We start from the raw sequence: 21,791 nt of genomic DNA on the forward strand, positions 1-21,791 counted from the left end.
AGAGATGCAGGAAATCAGCAGGGCAAAGTCTGGCTAGTGATGGAGGTTCCATAGGCCTCGGCCTTAGTTATGCTGAAGTGTCCACTGGGCACTGTAGTTTCTGTGCATCAGAGCTCATATGAAAACTCATTAAGCATGCTCAGAGGCATCCAGGTTTTAAAAAGATCTACACAGCCTCTGTCATAACCAACCATTGGTTTTAATCCCTCTGCAAAGGTAAATTTGAGAAAGAAGTAGCGGCAGAAAAGACCTGGAGGGAGTCTTCTCAGGTGTGCCAACATTCCAAACTTTTGGTAAAAAAAACTCTTTTCTAAGTACTCTCAGGAAAGGTTGAAAAAGATAAACTAATTGTGAGATGATCGAGAGGGAGGGATTTGCCCAATGATTAGCTAGTTTCTACTTATAAAATACTTTTTGGGGAAAACGGGGGAGGGGGGTCTATGCAACGAGGCGGAGACTAACCAGTCCAACCAAACTGTGTGTTCTGAAGCCTGCTAAAATGTGGCCTGTGCCTATCAAAGCTGCCTTCAGAACTCTACGCATGAGGTACTGGAGATGTTTGAGCAAGTTCTTCAGAATACAATGCCACTAAAGTTGCTCTGTAACATGTTTCTTTTGCAGGTCCAGTACTTTTTCAATATCTTGGACCTCTAAGCAGACGATTGTGTTAACTATGGGACAGAACCCACTTGCAAAAAAGCAGGCCACAGGATGGAAGATGTGTGTTTATTCATTTATTGTCCAATGTTTTAACCTGACTGAAATACAAGATCAACAAGAGCACTGTACTCCTGGCTATTACATATGTTAGAACATAGAGTTTTGCACTTTAGACAACATTTAACACCAGTTGATGGGGTATCTGCATTGCTTTTCATAAAGTTCAAAATAAAGATTTATTTTCAGACATGTGGCTTTGGTTTATTTTTATACATTACACTTTTTTCTTGCAGAAAAAAATAAAATTGTACAACTGCATAAATATAAAATTCTTCCACCATGAAAATGGTTAAAAACATTCAATAAAGACAGCACCACAGCATATGATGCCTCTAGCAGGAAAAGAAGAAAATATACAAAGCAAAATAATTATTCCCATCACTTAGGAGAGTGATGGGCTGACTCACATCTCTTACACAACTTCAGAACATACTGGAGGATGAGGGGCAGAAAGGCAGCAGTCGCTACAAAGCACAGTACGCAATCACCTATTCTCTTCAGCTTGGCTTCAAAGTTAATTTTCCCTGCCACCATACTAAATAAGTCCTAAGACCACAGAAGAAAAAGGCTCTATGGAGTGCTGTTGAATAATCTCATAGTTGGGCCTTTTGGAAAAAGGAACAAAAACAATAATTAAAAGTACCATGCCAGTTTTAGTCCCACTGAGTATTTACACCTTGGACAGCAAATCTTTGCTCACAGAAAGTAGAAAACAGGTACAATAATACATGGCTTGAAAAATGACCAGAGTAATGCACCTATAGTACTGTACACTAAATTAAATTCACAAGGCAGCAATACTTAGGGGGCAGAAACACTGCTTACTACAAGTCAGTTATGGAATCATAATTTACAGTAGAAATGGGCATGTCCCAAGGCTCAATTCTCTTTTTTTTGTCATTTACAGTAGAATAAATATCTTTGTTGCTATTGCTACACTTTTAAGTTTACATTCTAACCTAGTTAAATGCAGAAAGCTAGTGTAAAGCATATAGATTACGTGTAGGTCCCATACGTATGACAGTTTTGTTCAAGACTAGTAGGTTTTGTCTTTTTTTATATATATACTTTTTAAATGGCTAGGAGGAAAAGAAGAAAAAACTCTGCTTGTGATCAGCTGCTTTTAATGTGGAATTTCATTTCGAAACGTCCCAGGAAACGATCTTTGTCACTGTAGTAGATATTCTCGCCATAGGCCCTGCACTCAACACGCACCTCCGTGTCAAAGGTCAGGTTGGTGAACTGCACTGCTAAAAGGGGCTGTAGGTATTGGGGCTGAAGGAGCTTGCCGTAATACGGGTAGTATTGTAGAGGAAAGCCAGGATAACCACCCATGCCATAGTATTCCACAGTGCCAATTTTGTCAGCATCTTCTTCTTTCTGGAGGAATGAATGAGACAAACACTTGCACATATTGCCTTTTGTAAGCTCATTTTCCTCATTTCCTATTCTATTGTCATTTTTAAACCTCACAATTGAAACAAAGCTATCCCCTTGAAAAGACACTCCATTAATCTGCCTGCCCAGACACTTCTATAGATTTCAACTGCTTTGTACCCACTTGAATATCTATTTTGCAAGTTTGATGAATGCATGGAGATACAGGTCCAACCTTGTTATACACAGATTTTTTATACACAAATTTACTCAACATGAATGGCCACATGAGAATGAATGTGCTGAACCCTGGAGAAGGGGAAGAACGCACCCCTTTAAAATGCTTTTCTTACTCTTGTAGAGATTTTTATCTCAACATGATGAGAAGGGCCCTTTAAATTAAAGGAAAACAGTCCTTTACAATAGTTAGAGAAAGGGCAGCCAGCTGACAATCCATCAATCATATTCTCTCTCCAAGCAACCCCCACTCCCTTCCCCCTGAAAGAAAGATAATCCTTTCTAAGGGTCTGGAGAGAGACTGATTGTTGGAGGGCCTGGAGAGAGATGGATGGTTGGATTGCTGTCTTAATGACTATTTTAACATCACAAAGGTCAGCAAGGCTGTTTTTAAATCACCAGAGCAAGGGAACTGTTTTTTAAATTGATTTGCTATAGATTTTTGTCATTCCCCTGAGTTCTGGGAAGGAACCTTTTCCAATAATGAGACTCAACCTGTAGATCATTTCCACTCCCAACATCCACACATTCAGTTGAATGCATGGAGCTCACTCACTCACAGCTCTACATGGTCTGCACAGTCAAGAACCCAACATGCCTACATTCTATACAGACATTCAGAGCAATGCATAAGGCTGGCACAGGGCCAGCAGGTGAAATCCCACTTCTTTTCTCCACATGTCCACGGAATAGGATGTTGATTAGGAATTGAAGTGTAGCTTACCACTGAGATACAGTCCCCATTGGCTCCCTCTCTCACTGCAGGGCAAAGCTTAATGGGTGCCAGCAGGAGTTTCTGTGTTTGAATGCAAGATCTCCTTGAGGCTGCAAAATAGACCCTTGCTCAAAAAGCAGGTTCTGTCTATTTGGGTCAGGGAAACCTTGCATTTAAACAGAAACTCCAGTTGTGGTCATTACCTTTGTCCCATAGTGAGAGAAACAGGTATGTGTAGAGGGTGAATTGAGTGAACTCAAGGTCTGCTTCCACTTTCATGCTGGACTGAATTCCAGGTGCCAGGCAACAGTGGAAAATGCCCTTTTAGTTGCGGCACAGGGAAAAAATAACATAGGCATCTTTATCGCTTGTGAACATCATCAAAGGCTATTTGTTAGCTTCTGGTCTGTCCCTCCCTCCCCAAAAAGCTTGAACTACTTTACCTTAGCAGTGCAGTGAACAGGAATGATATTAGGGTTATATTTTGCCAGCATCTCAGGTGGTAGACTGTCATTTTGTGGAGGCTAAGAAAAAGAAACACATTACAAATGGTTTAAAACAGCCATCACAATCTTTGTTAATAGATGAAGAAGTCCATTTCCAAGAAGTGTATTTCCTAAATCCGCTCTTTCCAAAACTGTTTTATACCCACAGATGAGGAGATGAAGTAGATTTGTGAGAAAGAGGCTGGAGTTACAGTCTGAACTCAGCAAGAATCTGTGTGGTTTTCAGACAACGCTCTCAGCAACCATAAAGTAGTCCCCAGGTATCACTTGAAGACCAGAAGAGGAGCCAACTAAAGTCTACAGAAAATCTGTGAGAGTCCTTCTACTCTATATGGTCAGACTACCAGTAGCTGCTTGCCTGGTCACTTAGCTAAGGAAATAAGTGCATCTAGGTAAAGAGGTCCAGAAGTAGTACAAAAGTTGGCTCTTTTGGTCCACATGTAATTAACAGTGTAATATGAGGCATGTTTATTCAGAAGCAAGTATCGCTAGGTTCCGTGGGGCTTTCTCCCAGGCAAATATACACAGGATTACAGCCAGAGGTAGCTAAAATATTTCTGGGCTAGGAACCTATGCACATGCTTGCAAGGCTGAAGAAAGACCCTTTACCAATACAATACATGATATATGACAAGAACTGAAATGTCAGAACCACCAGCCAGTGGTTGCAGGTAGTTACAACAGAATGCTAATGTTCACCTCCCTGTGATCAGAGGATGAAGAGTAGAGCTTTCCCCCACTAAGAATTCTGAGTTCAAGCAGCCATCCAGTGTTTATCTCATATCAGTCCCAGAGATGAGAACACAGTGTGTTCAAGGTGAGACATCCAAATCTCCTCATCACAGGAGGCCATGCTATGTCTTCCCACCTTCACTTCAACCTTGTCTGCATACCTAGATAGGAAAAGCAGCACTTGCCTTTGGTATGAAGCCCAGAATTCTGTTGAGCTTGATGATGACACATGGCTTGCCTTCTTTGTAGCCATAGGTCATATCGTTTAACCCAGAGCAGTTTTCCAGCCAGCTGCGATAGAACTTGCAAACAGACAGCCTGCCTCGGCTGTTGTCATAAGAACCTCTGTTTTTGGGGCCGCTAGGGATGGCTGGAGGAGGGGAGCAATAGAGAGACAAGGGGAGGGGGAGAAAGACATAAGCATTTTGATCAATTTGCACAAATATGTTTGAAATGTTTCAAGGTGCCCATTGCCTTGTTGTCATGGGGTTTTTACTTTCCATCTACAGAATGGCTTCTAGTAGTCTCAGACAGACTAGAATTCACCAGGAGCAGACAGAAAGTAGATTGGGATTTACTGACAGATCCATTGGCTATCTGTAGTAAAATTGGCAAGGTTTTACTACCTACTACCTAAATCCTGGATTTTTCCCTGTCTTAACTATTAATTAGCTAACTGCCAGGGCTGGGCTGGGTGTAGGTTTGGAAGGTTATAAATGCCTCCTTTGGGGATGGTGGTGTTCCCTCCATTTGAAGGCGACAGTGGTGTGTGTTAAAAAACTGAAAGCTTCCCTGCTGTTCAGCACATTAAACCAATATCAGGCAGTTTCAAATTTGCCCTTTTTGAGCAAGATCCTAGAGTAGGCCATGGCCTCTCAACTCCAGGAGGTTCTGGTTGAGATACAAGTATTTAGATCCTTTCCAGCCTGGTTTCCAACCAGGATATGGGATGAAGACAGACCTAGTCCCCCTAGTGGGCTACAGAGAAACTATTAGGAATCAGAATCCCTCACCTGTATATATACTTGACCTTTTATGTGCAGGGCAACCCAGTGTGTAACTCATGGGGTGCAACAAGTAATTGGCTCTGCTTCCTGAGCCACCATTCGGTGTCATACTACGCTCCCCGGCCACTGTTTTACATTTACTGACTTCAGTTGGTGGAGAAGTTTAAAAAAAATGATTAGAACCTGTAACCTGAATGATGCTCACAGCTGCCTTAAGAGCTGAAACTGAGCATGTACAAAAATGAATTCTGAACCCCTTTCATAATTTGGAACATTTATCTGATAACATATGTTATACCAGCCTAAAATTAAGTTAAAGGAAAACTTCTGATTATGAAAAATAGGCTCTCACATTATCATCTTAAAAGGATTTATTTTTTACTCTGATCAATTCCTTACGGGAGGTCCCAGAATACACAGTTTTACAGTTTCACATAGATGGGCATCGGGTCCATCTGACACGAGCAATATTGATTGTGCCATTTTTCTAGATCATGTGTATTTAAAAATCGTTGCATGTATGCCTTTGGGTCACATGAGCTCATCTCATTTCGAAGAGGTGTGTCACATGTCCCTCTTTAGCACTAACAAATCCTAATCAGGCTGGGGTTCCCTTGCCTTTTCCACCAAAATTCTTCCTTCCACAGGTCTCAATTGTCAATGGCTTTTATATGTACAATTATTGGAAAGATTTCAGGTAGATAAAAATATATATGGTTTTGAAGAGAGAGAAACCCAACTAGAAATACAATTAGGTGGGGAAGAAATTCAGATCATTGCCAAAATGTATAAATGGTTATTGAAATACAAGACAGAAGATGAACAGGTTAAATCACGTATGACCCAATGGGTGAAAAAGGTGGGGCATGATATCTTAATGGAACAATGGGAAAGACTATGGACCAAAAGTTTGAAGTTACCCTTAAATATGAATATTAAATTCCTATAAAATGATATATAGGTGGTACACGATGCCTAGTAAACTTGCAAAAATGTGTGTAAATGTGTCAAGTGATGTTGGAAATGTAAAAAACAAGAAGGTTCAATTTATCATGTGGTGCACATGTGAAAAAAGCAGAAGGTACTGGCGTCAGGTACTCGGATGAAACAGATTCTAAAAGCAAATATACAAATGAAACCAGAAGCCTTTTTATTGGGATTGACAGAGGAATGTGCAGAGAAAAAAGTTGAATATATGACTCATGCAGTGAGAATCTTTCCAAGCAACAATGAACAACATCAGAAGTACCCTCAGTGGAAGAATGGTGGATAAACATTTTGGACTTAGCAGAAATGGACAAACTGACAATGCTTAAAGAAAAATCAGTAATTTCATTTGTAGAAAATTGGTAACCACCCATTGACTTTCGGTATATGAAGGAAAAAAGACAATGATTTGCAGATTTGAGGAATAAGAATAGTGGAACAAATTATAAACAATGAGTGACAATGACAAGTATAAAAAGTTATGATGGAGATCAGAATTATGTAATCTGAAGTACAGAAGAAATAGAGTAGGAATATAAGTAAACAGGACATATTGCTCCATACCTGCTATATTTTACCTTTAGATCAGTGTTTCCCAAACTACTAACAGGAAGTTGGAAGCACTGTGAGTGTATTTTTTGTATTGGCAACCTTCAGTCTCGAAAGACTATGGTATCGCGCTCTGAAAGGTGGTTCTGGCACAGCGTCTAGTGTGGCTGAAAAGGCCAATCCGGGAGTGACAATCCCTTCCACACCGGGAGCAAGTGCAGTCTGTCCTGGTCTGTCTCCCTGGCTATGGGCCTTCCTTCTTTGCCTCTTAGCCTCAGACTGTTGGCCAAGTGTCTCTTCAAACTGGGAAAGGCCATGCTGCACAGCCTGCCTCCAAGCAGGCCGCTCAGAGGCCAGGGTTTCCCACTTGAGGTCCATTCCTAAGGCCTTCAGATCCCTCTTGCAGATGTCCTTGTATCGCAGCTGTGGTCTACCTGTAGGGCGCTTTCCTTGCACAAGTTCTCCATAGAGGAGATCCTTTGGGATCCGCCCATCATCCATTCTCACGACATGACATGACTGTGAGTGTATATGGAGGAGTAAGGCAGAGAAGCAGAGGAGGGGGTAAGGCAGCAATGCGATCCCCAGGATTGCGCTCCTGCAGAAGATGGGAGAAGGTTTTACACTTAGCTCCAGCCAGCGCTGCAGTTCTGGGGGATTCGGGAAACCCTCCACAGGGCTCCCCGAGCCTGTAACAGTCTTCAAAAAAAACAACCAGGCATTTCCAGAACGGGCACTTCCAGTTTTGTCACAAAAACTGAAAGTACTCCCATTTTTCCTTTTTAAAAAACTGTTGCAGGCTCAGGGAGTCCTGCAGAGGATTCCCTACATCCCCCAGGACTGCAGCACTGGTTAGAGGTAAGTAAAAAAACCCTCCCATCCCTGGGAGCAGTGCAATCCTGAGGATCATGTTGCTGCCTCCCTCCCTCCCAGCCCCTTAAAGAGGCAGGGACAAGTATTTTCCTGAGTGGTGGGTCGTGACCCATCAAATTGGGAACCACTGCTTTAGATAGTTTATGTCTGTGTATTATATATGTATTGTTTCTTTGTTATTAATTTGGACATTTAAAAAAATTAATAAAAAATTCTCGCTTCTGTTTATTCGACTCACAATTCTTTCCATGAATTCCTGAGACACTTTGTTCTAGATGTTAGTTAAATTATGCTTTAAAATTAATGTCCTTCAGACTTGAGTCTCTTCTGTTTCCTAATGGGATGAGAAAAAGCCTGGCTAGTCTCACTGCAGATAAGCATCATTTTAGACAGGCACATAGAGATTTACTTACCAACACCACCACCTGCCCCTCCAATGAAAAAATATCAGTGCAAAGTAACATGATGCGCAAACAAAATCAGGTGTACTCACTCAAACAATTCTCAAAATCCATATCTGTTTCTTTCTGCATCTCCATATCATAAGCTTTCAGGAAGTTGTTGATGGGATTGATGTACTTCTGGTGTGAATCTGGATCAGAGAGCCTGAAGGAAATCTCCATTTTCTCGACCTGGGGAAGATTGGTCAGTCCTGAAACAGGAAAAAAAGCAATAATCTACCCAGGGACTTTATGCTGCACTGGGTTTGTGGCAGTGACATTTTGCTGCAAACATCACATATGTCAGAGGAAAGACAGCGAGAGAGATAAATGGCCCACAGTCTACTGATTGGTAAGTAAGGTGGGGTGGATTGTGTATGTGTAAGTATTTTGGACCATATTTAAACCTCTGTATACATGAACTGAACCAATACCACACCCGCCGCCCCCCGGCCCCCCCGGCCGAACATTCCTTGCAAGAATCCCAGCAGCCAGCAGTAACGTGATGATCCATCAGAAGTTGACCAACAGGCAGTGGCATATCCAGGGTATGGCAAGCCAGGGCACAAACTCTGGGGGCCATTTGAAGATGGGCACCAGCTGGCCCAGATAGTCAGGAAGTGACTGCAGTGTAGGGGCAGTCACAGCAGCAGTTGGGGAGATTTTCACAGCAGCAGCTGCAGCAAAATCACCCTAGCCGCTCATGTGAGTGCGCTTGCATGCCTGGCCCTTCCCCAGAAATGATGTCATGTGACATAATTACATTGCACAACATCATATGATGTCACACTATTGCTTTCTGGGACTCCACAGCCCCCAGGTACGCCACTGCCAATGGGCCATGGATAGAACAACCTATTTTCTGCCACCGCTACTGGAAAAGCATTACAACCTGTTTAATTTTTTCTTCTTGTCCAGAATGAGAAAGGAACATTCCCATATGAATACAGTGTGCCCCAGAATTCCCTACTCCAGAGGACTCTGGGGCACATTCCCAGTTGTTGCAGAGAACTAACTGTATTGTAAGATGCACAATGACCTGGAGTTGTGCACTTCTGGGGTTGTGAGTGTGACCCTGAATGGCATATTCATATGGGAGCATTATTATTATTTAGAGTACTTTTTAATACAGTTTTTCAGCAACAAAAATAGTTATCAAAGAGGAGGACCTAACAAAGGAAAAAGAAGATGGTTACCAATCCCAAAGGGCTCACAAGGGAGACGTGAATAAACAGCCACTGGGAGGAACACTACGCTAGATTGAATAGTGGCCATTGCTTTTCCCCTGCTGAACAGAAGAGAGGTGCCACTGTCAAACTGCCTCTTTGCCCAGCTTCCCACACTGTGAGGAATAGGGCCCTGTGTGGTTTGTGAGACGGGTCAGAGTTTTGCCTGCTAAGGGTTGCACCTGTGCAGAAAAGAAAAAATAATAAAATGCAATTTACGTGCTAAGCCCAGGCCACACACACATCCTCATTAGTGGGGATTGCAGCCAATCATAAAAAAGTAGTGCCACTTGCCCATGGCAGGCCATCTTTCACAGTTCACTGGACACACAATTGTCCGGTGCAGAGTATGGATTGATGAGGCTCAGCTCCCAGTTTGAAAGATCACACAGAAAGCTCCCGTATTCAAGAACAAGATTACGTCCTGTCCTGACACTCTGATTTTGGGTTCCTTCGGGGGAAAAAGGCGGGATATAAATAAAGTAAATAAATTTTCCGCCAAGACATTTCTGATTTCCTCTGCCACTCTTTTGCAGTTTAGTTCAGAAACTTAACACTTGCACACACACATCAAGATACAACCCATTGACTTTGCCCCTGATGAATCATTAATATATTGCTTTACATAAAGTGCCCAGTACAGTGGGAGCCATGAGCCCCATCAGGAGCACCTGTGAGCACAGCTTTCGACTAGCAAGCGGGGAGATGGGGGGACGGGACCAAGGGCAATCTGATCAGGCCCAAATTATTTGACGGCAATATGCTGAGCTACCATCTCACAATCATTTGTTTTGCCTTAATAGCCCTCTGTGTGCCTCATGGAGTCAGGGGAGCCTAGTCTAGGCATAGCAGTAATTGAACACAGTACACTTTTGTTTAATTCCTAGACTAGCTCTGCCTTTTTGGCCAGAGACAAGGAGAAGAGGCAGGTGATTTCAGGATGGGAGGGATACAGGAAAGCATTGCATGTAAATGCAAGAGAAAAGCGTCCCACAGTCATTACAACAAGGCGTTCCTCATGTTTCCTCTCCCATGAGTTTCAGGTCACATTTTAATTGAATCACTTGATGCGTGATTAACACTGACAATGAAAGTAATGGGAGATGAAATTCATGCTGTTGCTGCTGCTGTGTTACTTTCTGCCACACACCATGTTTATTAAGGCACACAGTTTTAAAGCAGACAGGCAAAGGAGGGGGACTTCGCAACAGAAACTTCTCAGACAATGCTGTAATTAGTTCTTTCTAGGATCGCAATCTTTCTCACACACAAAAAAATCCAAAAAGTTTAACATAACCATTTGGGATATAAATACTTTTTCAATAGTATATATTTTACTTGCTTAAAAAAAATGTGTTACATGCTTGTCTCCTTCTCCTGATAGCAATCCTGCAAGGTAGGTTAGGTTGAGATTTAATAATTGGCCCAAGCCTCACAGCCATGTGAAGAGTTCAACTCGTGTCTCCCTAGCAGCATCCGCATTAGCCTGCTGGGGGCCTTGGAGTAAACCTGGGCTTCCCATGACACCACCCACCCAGCTACCCACAGATGGTGCATTAGGCAGTACCATTGCCTCCAGTACCAAGAGTTAAGGGTTCATCCCAGCTTGGTCAGCCAGTCTGGCCAAACCCTGATCCCAGCTCCCAATCCAACACTCCATAAGCCTCTGAGCAAGCTCTGACTTTTTATTCACCGGTAAAAGTTTAAACAAAGCCCACTATGCTACTGTGATAACTATCAGTAGATTACAGGCTCTTTGATGATAATCTTGCTCCATAAGAACATAAGAGCCCTGCTGGATCAGGCCAAAGACCCATCTAGTCCAGCTTCCTGTATCTCACAGTGGCCCACCAAATGCTTCTGGGAGCACACAGACACAAGACTGCGTCCCGGTGCCCTCAAGTTTACATTTGGGGCAGATACACCTATCGGAACACCTATAGCACAATCCTATCCACATTTAAGAACATAAGAACATTAGAAGAGCCCTGCTGGATCAGGCCAAAGGCCCATCTAGTCCAGCTTCCTGTATCCCAACCTCAACTCAATTTACTCAAAAGGAAGTCCTATGTTGTTCAATGGAGCTAACTCCCAGGCATGTATGCTTAGGATTACAGCCCTAACTGCACTACTATTTTTTCCAGACAATTTGCCCATAAGCATCTTTTTGTCCCATGCCAAATGAAGGGTGCTCAGATTATCTTGCCTATTTGCAGGGACCTACACGGCATGGGAGATACTGGGCTTCCAATGACTACTCTCCCCACCACCTGCACACACAAACACACACACACACACACACACCTACCTCTTTCTTGTAATGTATGGCAAAAGAAACACATGATACAATGTCATTTTTGTTGGTTTGTTTTACCCCCTACGAACAACAGCCATTGAAGTAAAGCAGGAACAGGGGACATAGTGACATTGCATCACACATTTCTTTCACCAGTCAGTGTCAGTGTGAGGCATGGAGAAGAATGCCAATCAGCAGCAGCCCCTGTGAAGTGTAACTGGGCCTTGAGACAGCAGGTCTTTTTGAACAAAGGGTGTCCCCACATTCTGCCCAGCAATCGCCCCCCACCCCATCTCCCAAATTGTGTGCTACGGCAGTCAGGGCAAAGCTTTCCTTTGTTCCATCATCAGTCTCAGTAGCCAGATAAGCCAAGCACACAAGTAGTATCTGAAGGCTTCAAGGTGTTGTTTCTAGAACATGCTCTATTTTTCTTCTCAGGACTCATTTATTCATTGGCAACTTGGGTTTGTTATTTAGAGTTGTACAGCAGTCACTCAAGTCTAGAACACTCACTTTTTAAAACTGCAGTAAAGCTACAAAATGCCCTATGGTCACAAAAACTTTATTAACAAGAAGCTAAAATATTACAAGTAGATCTGAAACCTCTCCCTCTTACTCATCTCCCTAGAGAACTAGGAGTTAAGTTCATTTTTTAAGATGGTGAGGGAGAATGTAGGAATCCAAACTTGGGTTAAATGCCTCTGTTCAACTAGTTTAATTATTTTTTAACAGGAAAGAGACTACAATACACATACTAATTTGTAGCTATTTTAAATTAGGTGCCATTAGGCTGTCACTTCTTCTGCCTTCATCTTTGAGGTTTAGTAGCCAAGCAGGAGGAACACAACCAAAAGGCTGACCGCAGCACTTGCTTCAAGTGGGAGGCTGGGTGAGGTGGCAACTGGTGGGGGGCACTCTGTACCCCATGCTCACCCCTACCTCTCCCAGCCCACCACCTGTTCAGCCACCCCACCCTGCAGCTGCCCCACCTACTCGCCTTCAAAAACAAAGGAGAAGACTGAAGGAGCAGCTTGCTTTCTCCTTCAATGTCACTGCCAAGAATCATGCTCACAGATCTGGAAAAGGTAGATAAAGGCTGAACAATCAGTAAGATTGCTCCCTCCCACTTCTCTCTTGCCAAAGTTTCTTTAAAACAAGTCAGCACAGGGAAGATCTTTCTCATGATCCCCTCATGCTGGTAACTGCCAGTGGGAGAGGAGGTAAGAAGGGGGCAGTGGGGCCCACCTTAAAAAAAAAAAAACCAAAGGAGTGGCAGAATTGGGCTACCTAAGGTAGCCATTCAACTTTGGCTAGATCTGTAGACAAGGAGCTATAACAGAAAATTGGTGAATTCTCCAGCTACCCAAGCTTGTCATGCACAGCTGCTTGACACATTAAATTTTTTTGCTATGCCTGAGCTGGTCACATGGCATGTGCACCATAATGCCCAGGAAGCATTTAAGTGCCTCTTCCTGGCACTCAAAACATGAAAATCACTTGCACCGAACTTCAAACATGACAGTCACACACGTCTTCCTATTTTCCACAGATTATTTCTGTGAAGGGATTTCTTAATACCTGAAAAAGCCTTCAAGCAATCATGGAACAAGAAAGTCGCCTTGTCTTACTTATTCTGAACACAGAACGTTCATCTCTGTGGGTGATTTGAAGACGAAAACAGAGAACTCTTAAAATAAAATTCAACATGCAAAGCTGGGGTTGTTTCTGCCTCTGTCCTATCTCGCCAAAATAAATAAATGAATTCCTGGCTCTTCCTAAAGGGCAAACAAGAATAACTCCTGCCAGCAGCCCGACCCTTTTCAGAAATCTTAGACCTACAATGCAATGTGGGCATGTGGGACAAGTAGCAATACGAGAAAGCTACTCAAAGGCTGTGAAACAAGAAATAAATGCTCTGCCAGAAACTCAAACAACCTAAAGCAGTGATTCTCAAACTGGTGGGTCATGACCCTCCAGCTTGTGTAAAGCTTCCCACATCCCTTTAAGGGGCGGGGAAAGTAGGATACCTCTGCAGGGCTCTCTGATGCTTAGAATGTTGAGAAAAATCAGTCACCAAATAACCAGGAAGTGCTTAGCGTCCAGTTTTTCTCAACATTTTAAGTCAATTATTTTCAACCTTTTTTGTCACATGGCGCACTGAAAAGGTACTAAAATTGTCAAGGCACATCATCAGTTTTTTGACAACTGACAAGGCACACCACACTGCTGGCTGGAGGCTCACACCCCCCAGTGGCCCTACTAATATATGATCCTCCCCCAAACTCCCGTGGCACACCTGCAGACCATTCACGGCACATCAGTGTGCCATGACACAGTGGTTGAAAATGGCTATTCTAAGTCAACATTTTAAGCATCAGGGAGCCCTGCGGAGGGCTGCGTGGGGCTTCCCGCAATGCTTGCAGCCGCCAGCAGCCCTCAGTAAGTAAAAATAGCCTCCTTTCATCTCCATTAGCAATGCGACATTGGGATCATGTCACTGCCCTAAACCTGCCCCTGCAAAAACTTATGTAGGGAGTAAAACGCCCCCCCCCCCCAAGTTTGAAAACCACTGGCCTAAATGGTTCTGAGGCTTCCACATGAGGCATTGTAGTCCCCCCCCCCCCCATGATGAAAGCCAATAACCTGGTTTGCTGAGAGCAGACTCATTAGGAATGTGATGCATTTCTCCTTGGATTTGTATAACTTCAGGTATCAGGTCAGAAGGAATCCTACAGTAATTTCAATGTTCTCCCACGTAAAAACTTCCTGTAGATGCAATAAGGGGTTCTAGGGTTTGGGTAGAGGTTTCTAGTCTAATCTTATCCCTGCTGTGATAGCTTCTCCATGCACGCGCTGGAACTAGTACTCCATGGACTGTCATTTGCATTTCCCCTTTAGATTCAAAGTATGTCCCTACTTCCCAGTGGGATCCAGTGTACCAGTTGATCTCAGCACTATCAGAATCCTAACTCCAGCACAACAGAAACTAATGCGCTTTCTATGACCTGAATAGAATAACTCAAAGCATGAAATGTTTGGTTACAAATAACACAAGCAGATACCAAGTACCACAAAGCAAACTTATGATGAAATTCATTCAAGAGCCTAATCCTCTCCCCTGCCACACTATAGAATGCAGCCATGCCAATTACCATGCCATTACCATGCCATGCCATGCCAATTAAAGCAGCTACCACGTTTTCCAGACTCACAAAGAGAGTCTGGTCCAACAAGAAGCTGACGGAACATGCCAAGATCCAGGTCTAAAGAGCTTGTGTCCTGAGTACACTTCTGTACTGCAGCGAGTCATGGACTCTTCGCTCACAACAGGAGAGGAAACTAAGCGCTTTCCACATGCGCTGCCTCCGACGCATCGTCGGCATCACCTGGCAGGACAAAGTTCCAAACAACACAGTCCTGGAACGTGCTGGAATCCCTAGCATGTATTCACTGCTGAAACAGAGACGCCTGCGTTGGCTCGGTCATGTCGTGAGAATGGATGATGGCTGGATCCCAAAGGATCTCCTCTATGGAGAACTCATGCAAGGAAAGCACCCTACAGGTAGACCACAGCTGCGATACAAGGACATCTGCAAGAGGGATCTGAAGGCCTTAGGAGTGGACCTCAACAGGTGGGAAACGCTGGCCTCTGAGCGGTCCGCTTGGAGGCAGGCTGTGCAGCATGGCCTTTCCCAGTTTGAAGAGATACTTGGCCAACAGTCTGAGGCAAAGAGGCAAAGAAGGAAGGCCCATAGCCAGGGAGACAGACCAGGGACAGACTGCACTTGCTCCCTGTGTGGAAGGAATTGTCACTCCCGAATCGGCCTTTTCAGCCACACTAGACGCTGTTCCAGAACCTCCATTCAGAGCGCGATACCATAGTCTTTCGAGACTGAAAGTTGCCAACAAGACAAGACATGCCAATTAGGTATGTGCTGTATGATATGGTAGAGGGATAACTGGATAGCCTGCAGGAGGTAAGCAAAAATATTTTTACTTACTGAAGACAATCCACTTTGTTCTCTAACAAAGCTTGCTTTTTAAGCCAATACTTTGATACAGAGATGCATTAAAGGAGAAAGGAGGATTTCATGAAATTCAGACAGGCCCCCAAGAGCTACTGTCTAGCCATTTTTGCACTAGGTAGCTACTGTATATCTTTACGAACAACTCCCATGGGAATTTGAGAAGTACAGGGGTTCAGTGTTATGTACCAAAAAAAGGGGTTACAAATGCATTATAACAGCAACTGCACAACCCATATCAAGTCACATTGTCTAGACCAGTGGTCACCAAATTTGCGGCCACTGTGCTCCAAAAAACTGGTCCCCATTCAGACTGAAGCTTACTGTTCTGCCACATTGCTATGTGTATTGGGGCACTGGGATGCTCTGGGCAGTCACATCTATTGCCCAGCTTCCCAGAAGGCTGTGCAATGGGATGTCTGGGCAGATGTGACTGCCCAGAGCGTCCCTATGTCCCGATCAATTTGGGATACATGTGGCGACATAGCAAAACAGTAAGTGCCGCTCATGGGGTTCAGATCACCCGGATCTGGCCCGGGGTTTGGAGAGACCTGGTCTAGTTCCTCAGGATGCATGAAATTAAGGTGTAGGGTCACCACAAAGGCATAGGGATCCTTATGCAGTTCAAGTTTGTTGTGATTAAATCCCAATGAAAATCAATGGAGTCATGGCTGGCACAAGTCTTTATCTGGATTGAGAACAATGTGTCTAGCATGAAGGCATCATTTTGTGGGGCTGTAATTAGGACCCTCATTTACATGACCATTTATAATAATGCCATCAGTTATGAACTCCTCTGATCAGTTATAGAATCAGACGCCATCACATAACTACTGTGGCACACATTAGTGCGTTCCATCATCAAAGGTACATTTGATTGCTCCGATGGTAGCAGTGATAGCTCCAGCTTCCATTGTATCACCACTGGTATTAACATTTGGATGCATATATCAATGAACACCTCCTGTTGCTGGTGGGATATCTATGATTGTGTCAGGGGCTAAACTCATGACAGAATCACCAGAAGTCAGGGAATGGCAGGTGTGAGTAGTCTTTTCATTGATTCTCTACATGCTTCCAAAAGTCAGCGAGGCATTTATGACTCACATGAAACAAAGCTGAAAGGTTACCACTGTTTGTATATCTCAATGATAACGAAGAGTCAGGTATGGATGGTTCTCTTTACAGGTCACGGTTAATAACAGTAGACGATAAAAATCAGCAGTACTTGTTACACACATGCTATCAACATCTTCCCAAATGTAGTGTGCAAACACTGTCCCTTTCACCAGCTTAATTATTACTGCTAATATTTATTGGGGCAATTAGTTATGTAGAAACTAACAAAGCTTCCAGGCATTGGGGGGGGGGGGGGATTGGCATTGGAGACATAGTGCAAACAGTTCTGAGATTTAGAACAACCACTTCTCTCTTTCTGAACAGTAACAGATGGACCACACATTTTAAAATTCTGACTCCCTTATCTGTTGCAAATAGGGCTCTGAATTCCAAATGGCTGCTTCGAGGCAGATCACATTTTGAAAATTCTAGTCCCTCGACTTTGGCTGTTGGGGATGGGAGGAGGTGTCTGTACTGGGTTTGACTGCTTCTTCTCCCTGGGTAGGGGAGGAGCACTGGTAGATGGTTGATAACCTGTTGGGGGGGGGGAGTGGAAGTGACCCAGCTCATTCTGACACCCCCTCCTGCCCCATAAACATTCTCCCATGACTACCACATTCTAATCCAAGAGAAAAAGCAACATGATTTGGACTAGGTCATAAGGGAGAACGGTACATGCGCAACCCTGGTAATTGAGTGAGGCCTGGAAAAAAAGACAGGGAGCGAAAATATTGCTATGGAATCCTACATCCATGTACCAAAATTAGCCAACACCAAAGAGATTAAGAGGGAGAATCAGCTCTATTCTGGGAGTTGATACTCATTTGCACCAGCAGATGCAGGGCCTAATTTCTGTGTACTTAATTATTATATAACTGTCAAGGAAAGTACTAGGAGAAGACAGGTTGACCGAAGAAAGTATTGCCTAGTGGTTAGTACTCAACACACCCCTTCGTGCTCAGCAGATTGAGCTGGGATGCTCAATCAAGAACAAAGCACACAACACCCCAACCGGTATAGTTTTCAGACAGGTTTGGAGTGAGAAAGGGCAAATGAAACATCTAGCTAGGATCACAATCTATGGTGGTGGGGACTCAGAACACCTTCTGGTTGAAACGGTACTTCCGGTTTTCAAAAAACTGGAGGTGCCTTTCCAACACCCTGGGGGGAGGGTCTTTCTGAGGCCCAGAGAGGCCACACATGTGCTTCTGGTCACATTCAGAGGTCAGGTGAGAGCCCATCTCATGGATTTAGTTATCTTCAGGTTTCAGCATTCCCAGGGGTTCCAGTAATAGAACCCATGAAGATACAGAGGGGCGATTATATATAAAAACAGGCAAAAAATAGAGAACAAACAGAGCTGCCATCACAACCACCATTTCCAAATGCGAACCAATCTTTAAGAGCAGGAAGAGGAAAAAGAAGCAGGGAGAGTAAACACTGAAGATGCCAAAACTAACTTTCAACTTTGCTAGCATAATGCAACATCCATTATTAACCAGTTTTTCCAGGTGATCCCTAGGCACAAATCCTGAGACAATGTCTCCAGCCCACAGTTTCAAGCCTAGACCAGAGTCCTAAACTCAGATAACTCAAACAGTTAGCAAGTGTACAATCAATGCAAGATAGAAGAGTTTTCCCCATGATTAAGGCAAGATCACTAATGATGGAGCTAATTAAAGGGGTACAGATTTTTTTTAGATCCAGAAATCAGTGTAATTCCACCAAGTTAATAAAATAGGACTTAACATGGTGATGGCTGAAGCAAATAGTGAGGATATTGTATGCCTTCCACGGCTGAGCTCTCAAATACAGATGAAAATTCCCATGGATCACAACTGAGCACATTTCAGATGTCAGTTTTGCTCATTAGTTACTACTGTATTTTAAGGAACTCAGTACAAAGAAAAGTGATGAAATCAGAAAAGGCATTCCAAACTGATGTGCTGTAGCATTCCCTTCAAGGGGGAAAAGAAACGAAAAAGAAAGAACTATTGCTATTGCGTTAGACAAGCCTGTTTGTATCAAAAAGACAAGGTAATTCATATACTTATTGATTCTATTACTGAGTTCCAGCCCCACCCTATCAAAGAAGGGAAGAAAATCATGCACAGTATTGTACTGCATGCAGGAGTGGTATGGTGCAGCCAGTCTCAGGAAAGTTTAACATTATAAAATGCGCCAAGAAGCAGACAAGAAAGTGTCCTCACTAAAACAAGCAGTGGAAATGTCCCGAAAAGGAACAAAGTACCTCTCCCTTCCAGATGATACACATTCCCTTTTTAGATATTACAACATCCAGCAAAGAGTAATGACAAGCAGTCATTTCAGCAGCCTTCTATTGCCACAAAACGTAAGGTCCAGCAGGGTGCAAACAGTTCTGAATGTGCCTTGGATCCGGAGCTCCAAAACTGCTTATACCATACATCCAGATGCCTCCTGACCTTTACCCACAGATGATTTACAAAAGCCCTGTCAGATGTTACCATGCCACCACTATTGCACCAATACCTTTTAAACAACAGCTGTCTAGAAAGGTCACCTATTCTACAGCAAAAGCCTATGCATGTCTACTCAGAAGCAAATTTCACTAAGTTTAATGGGGAATACACCCAAGCAGGAATATACTATACAACAGTGATTCTCAAACCTTTAGCACCAGGACCCACTTTTTAGATTGAGAATCTGTCAGGACCCACCAGAAGTGATGTCATGACCGGAAGTGACATCATCAAGCACGAAAATTTTTAACTATCCTAGGCTGCAATCTTACTCACACTTACCCAGGAGTAAGTCCCTTTTATTATCATTATTAAAAGAATATACAGTGGTACCTCGCATAACGAATGCCCCGCGCAGCAAAAAACTCGCAGAACGAAAGCGTTTTGCGAAGTTTGGTAACTCGCACAACGAATTTTTATGACCCGTGCTTTGCAAGACGAATTTTTTTTTGTTTTGTTTTGGTTTGACTTAAGGGGGGAATCTTCATGCCAGTTTATGATCCCGTTCACCCTAGTAAGGGGAGGATCTTCATGTCAGTTTATGATCCCGTTCACCCTAGTAAGGGGCGGATCTTTATGTAAGTAAGTCCCATTGTGCTTGCTCCCAGGAAAGTTTGCACAGGATTACAGCCTTCAAACTCCCCACTCAGCATCCCCCCCCACCGCTCATTCACCCTCTCACTGCCCCATTTCCTTCACGTTTCCCCCCATGATCACGGCAAAAGCAAGCAATTGAGTGCAGCTGCTCTGTCCTCCCCAGCTTAGAGCACAATCCTGTGCCTGTCTCCTCAGAAGTAAGTCCCATTGTGCTTACTCCCAGGAAAGTGTGCACAGGAATACAGCCTTCAAGTTCCCCACTCAGTATCCCCCCCCTGTTTTTGAAATCCTCTGTACAGTATGTATGCCTTTAAAGAGCACTTAATAAACACTTTGTAAACCAAATTTGACTTTGTTCTGACTTTTCTTGCCCATAGGAACGCATTAATTAAATTTCAATGCATTCCTATGGGAAAACGCGCTTCGCAAAACGAAAAACTCGCATAACGAAAGGACTCGCGGAACGGATTAATTTCATTATGCGAGGCACCACTGTACATAGTAGCCTGTTAAAAGTACAGATCTGCAACATTTCCCCAGATGCAGTCACATATTATCAAGTCTAATATATTAAAAATAAAACATTGAAATGAATGGGGACCCACCTGCAACTGGCTCAAGACCCACCTAGTGGGTCCTGACCCACAGTTTGAGAAACACTGTATATACACTGTACTGTATAGTATACACAATTATATAATATATATTACTAATACGCAGTATATTACTCAATATTTGGGAGAATTATTCCCAAGTATATAGGATTGCAGCCCTAGAGAATATGAGACTTCCTTAGTGTCAAACTCCTGGTGCATGGAAGTAACTAGGAAGGGATGTGGTTCCATGGTCAAAAGAAAAGTGCAACCAACAAATAGGGTTTACTAGACACCAACATTCTTTAACTCAGCACTGTCCTGATTATGAACACTTTGTTACAACTGTTACATGATATACTCAGTGCAATCCTAACTTTCGCTGGAACAGGCAGGCCAGTGGGCCTGTGCTGTATCCAGTGCAAGGTTTGGGCACTTAGTGACTCAGCAGGGGCAAGAGAAATTGCTTCCCCATACCCCAGGGAGAGTCACTGCAGCCCCACGGGGCTACTCAGATCTGCGCCACCAAAATCAGTGGCACAAATCCAAGCAGCCCAAGGCTGGCCCAGCCCACCTGGGAAAGGGGTTAGGATCCAGCAGAACTGCTGGATCCTGGCCCCGCCTCCTGCTCCCCACCTGCTGCCCACAGAAATGCCTTCCCCCATTCTGAAATGCCTCCCTCCCACCTCTTCCCTGCCTTCCACAGACCCTGCGTCAGCTGAGCTCGGCCTACACAAACTCACCTTCCCCGGGGCCCGCAACAGTGCAGAGGGCCAGCGCGAATCTCTAGCAATGGCCTAACCGCCCTCAGAGTGGCGCAAAACTGCTTTATGGCACTTTCACAACACTCCTGGGCTGGCACAAGGAACTTGCACCAGCCTAACTACCAGTTTGGTTTGTACCCACTACATCAGGGGTGTCACACATAAGGCCTGGAGGTCAGATGCGGCCCCCAGAAGCTTTTTATCTGGCCCTCAGGCTCTCAGCTGCTAAGATGTTACTGCTGAAACGGCAACCAACATGAAAATTGGGCTCTCCAAAATCTTGAAAGATGAACAAGATTTGGGTATTTTCTCTTCTGTCATTTGCAGTTAATGAGTTTCTATATGAGAACAAGGTCTGATTTCTGGCCATTAACTGCTTAATGATGTCACTTTCTGCTTAATCACTTCTGGCCCTCAGCAGGAGCCCTGAATGCTAACTTTGGCCCTCTATGAAATGAGTTTGACACCCCTGCACTACATCATTTAATCATACATACATATATACATACATCTTCATGTAGTGTGAT

At 43.7% G+C, this 21,791-nt stretch overlaps 2 protein-coding genes across 2 annotated transcripts in view; one reads left to right on the forward strand and one right to left on the reverse strand.

Moving 5' to 3' along the window:
- Positions 1 to 907, forward strand: part of NME7 (NME/NM23 family member 7) — a 104,451-nt gene extending 103,544 nt beyond the window's left edge. The window contains exon 12 of the mRNA XM_066620338.1: positions 622 to 907. Coding sequence (XP_066476435.1) covers positions 622 to 654 — 33 coding nt within the window. The 3' untranslated portion in view covers positions 655 to 907. The remainder of the gene's footprint in view (positions 1 to 621) is intronic.
- The window catches only part of ATP1B1 (ATPase Na+/K+ transporting subunit beta 1), a 33,290-nt gene continuing 12,211 nt past the window's right edge, over positions 713 to 21,791 (reverse strand). The window contains exons 3-6 of the mRNA XM_066620337.1: positions 8,197 to 8,355; positions 4,473 to 4,657; positions 3,493 to 3,573; positions 713 to 2,100 (exon numbers count right to left, since the gene is read on the reverse strand). Of these exons, the coding sequence (XP_066476434.1) occupies positions 1,834 to 2,100; positions 3,493 to 3,573; positions 4,473 to 4,657; positions 8,197 to 8,355 (692 nt within the window). The 3' untranslated portion in view covers positions 713 to 1,833. The remainder of the gene's footprint in view (positions 2,101 to 3,492; positions 3,574 to 4,472; positions 4,658 to 8,196; positions 8,356 to 21,791) is intronic.

The sequence above is a fragment of the Tiliqua scincoides genome, chromosome 3 (assembly GCF_035046505.1).
Source record: "Tiliqua scincoides isolate rTilSci1 chromosome 3, rTilSci1.hap2, whole genome shotgun sequence".
Classification (NCBI taxonomy): domain Eukaryota; kingdom Metazoa; phylum Chordata; class Lepidosauria; order Squamata; family Scincidae; genus Tiliqua; species Tiliqua scincoides.